Raw genomic sequence first — 2,321 nt, forward strand, 5'->3', positions numbered from 1 at the left:
GGTTTGGACTGGAGAAGCGCGAACAGCTTTTAAGAGACTTAAACTTGAATTGATGCGTGCTCCGGCCTTGGGAGTGCCGGACCTGTCGAAACCTTTTTGGTTATTTTCACATGAGAGACAAGGGATGGCTTTGGGAGTATTAGCGCAAAAGCTGGGTCCCTATAAACGAGTAGCAGCTTACTTCTCTAAACAACTGGATGAAGTAAGTAAAGGATGGCCCGGATGTCTTCAGGCGGTGGCAGCAGTCGTTATCAATATACAGGAGGCTCAGAAGCTTACAATGGGACAGAAAATGACAGTGCTAGTTTCCCATACAGTCTCAACAGTTTTGGAACAAAAGGGAGGTCATTGGCTCTCCTGCAGAGATTTTAAAATACCAAGCAATACTAGTAGAACAAGATGATGTGGAAATCGTGGTCACTAACATTGTGAATCCAGCCTCTTTCCTTAGTGGAACTCAGGATGAACTAATAACGCATGACTGTATAGAAACAATGGAGACCGTGTATTCCAGTCGACCTGATCTTAAGGAAGAACCTTTAGAAGATGCTGTCGAATCTTGGTATACTGATGGAAGCAGCTTTGTGAAACAAGGACAACGTAAGGCAGGGTATGCCATTACAACCACTCAACAGGTAATCGAGTCTAAACCATTACCTCCTGGGACGTCCGCCCAGAAAGCAGAGATAATTGCTCTTACGCGAGCACTGGAACTAGCAGCAGGAAGGAAAATAAATATCTGGACAGATTCTAAATATGCATTCGGTGTGGTGCATGCTCATGGAGCGATTTGGAAAGAACGTGGATTGCTGACCGCTCAGGGAAAACAGATAAAGCATGCTGAAGAAATTTTAAAATTGTTAGAGGCGGTAAAACAACCAGAAAAGGTAGCTATCATGCATTGTCGGGGACACCAAAAGGGGAACGCCGATTTTGAAATTGGAAATCGATTGGCAGATCAAGAGGCTAAGCGGGTAGCTGGATTAACTGATGTGAAGGCATCATCTTTGATACCAGACGGTAAAGTTCAAACTATATACATAAACCAAAAGCCAAATTATACAAAAGAAGACTTAAAATTAATTGAAGATTTGAAAGGTAAAATGAAACCAGATGGATGGGTATATTTAAAAGATAACTGAGTAGTAATACCCTCTAATTTGATATGGCTCACAGTTCTTACAGAACACAATAAAACACACTGGGGGGCTGACACATTGCATAAGAGCCTGAGTCAGACATTAGTGGGACAAAATTTATATACAACGATAAAACAAGTAACTCGACAATGTAGCATTTGTTTACACAACAACCCCAATACTAAGAATAAAATAAAATTTGGAATAATTGGTAAAGGAAATTATCCGGGACAACAGTGGCAAATTGATTTTTCAGAACTCCCTAGAAAAGGGGGGTATCGTTATTTATTGGTTCTGACCGACACGTTTTCAGGATGGCCCGAAGCCTTTCCCTGTCGAACAAACAAAGCAAGAGAAGTGGTTAAAGTCTTGTTAAATGAAATAATACCACGCTTTGGGATTCCAGTAGCAATGTCCTCTGATAGAGGTTCACATTTTATGCGCAAGTGGTACAACAGATAAGTAAGATTCTAAAAATAGATTGGCAACTACATACTCCTTATAGACCGCAGGCAAGTGGACAAGTAGAAAAAATGAACCATTTAATTCAACAACAAATAGCTAAAATTGGATAAGAAGCTAATTTGTCATGGCCTCAATCCCTTCCTTTAGCATCACTTAGAATTAGAGTTAAACCTAGAGTAAAGGAGAATTTGAGTCCCTTTGAAATCTTATATGGGAGGCCGTATCAATTTCTATTTAGTGGAGAGGATCTAACGCAGTTAGGATCAGAATATTTATATGCTTATATAACTGAACTTCAGAAACAATTAAATAAAGTACATAAATTGATTTTAGGGACCAGGGCTAGAGGGCTGGATCAACGAATCCACCCCTTTAAGCCTGGGGATTATGTATATATAAAGGCTTTTTCAGGACAACCCCTAGAAGAAAGATGGACCGGACCATATCAGGAGTTGTTGACAACGCATACTGCTATCAAGATTAAAGAACAAGCTGCTTGGATCCACTGTTCGAGAGTGAAGAGAGCTCCTGGAATATCATGGACTGCTACCCCAATAGGATCTACCAAATTACAGCCCTTCAATTATAATTATAATAGGGTGGCTACCTAATTTATACTTGACTTCATGGGATAAAAACGCACATTTATCTCTGGTACAAGGAGTTTATCACGCCCTGGGTAAAACAAATTGCTGGATATGTACATATATGCCAGAA

At 40.2% G+C, this 2,321-nt stretch overlaps 1 protein-coding gene across 1 annotated transcript; it reads left to right on the top strand.

Moving 5' to 3' along the window:
• The first annotated feature begins 467 nt into the window (after nt 1–467).
• LOC118158872 lies at nt 468–1,274 on the top strand. The gene is made up of 2 exons (XM_035313555.1): nt 468–801; nt 847–1,274. Exons 1-2 carry the CDS (start codon nt 495–497, stop codon nt 1,140–1,142), a joined length of 603 nt encoding a protein of 200 aa, XP_035169446.1. The 5' UTR covers nt 468–494; the 3' UTR covers nt 1,143–1,274.
• The last annotated feature ends 1,047 nt before the right edge of the window (nt 1,275–2,321 follow it).

Source organism: Oxyura jamaicensis, unplaced genomic scaffold (genome assembly GCF_011077185.1).
Source record: "Oxyura jamaicensis isolate SHBP4307 breed ruddy duck unplaced genomic scaffold, BPBGC_Ojam_1.0 oxyUn_random_OJ58811, whole genome shotgun sequence".
NCBI lineage: Eukaryota > Metazoa > Chordata > Aves > Anseriformes > Anatidae > Oxyura > Oxyura jamaicensis.

What these genes read in the sequence shown, in the direction of transcription:
- LOC118158872 (XM_035313555.1), top strand. Translation starts at nt 495, where the DNA reads ATGGAGACCGTGTATTCCAGTCGACCTGATCTTAAGGAAGAACCTTTA. An exon ending in TGGAGCGATTTGGAAAGAAC is followed by an intron (nt 802 to 846) that starts GTGGATTGCTGA and finishes AGCATGCTGAAG; the next exon opens with AAATTTTAAAATTGTTAGAG.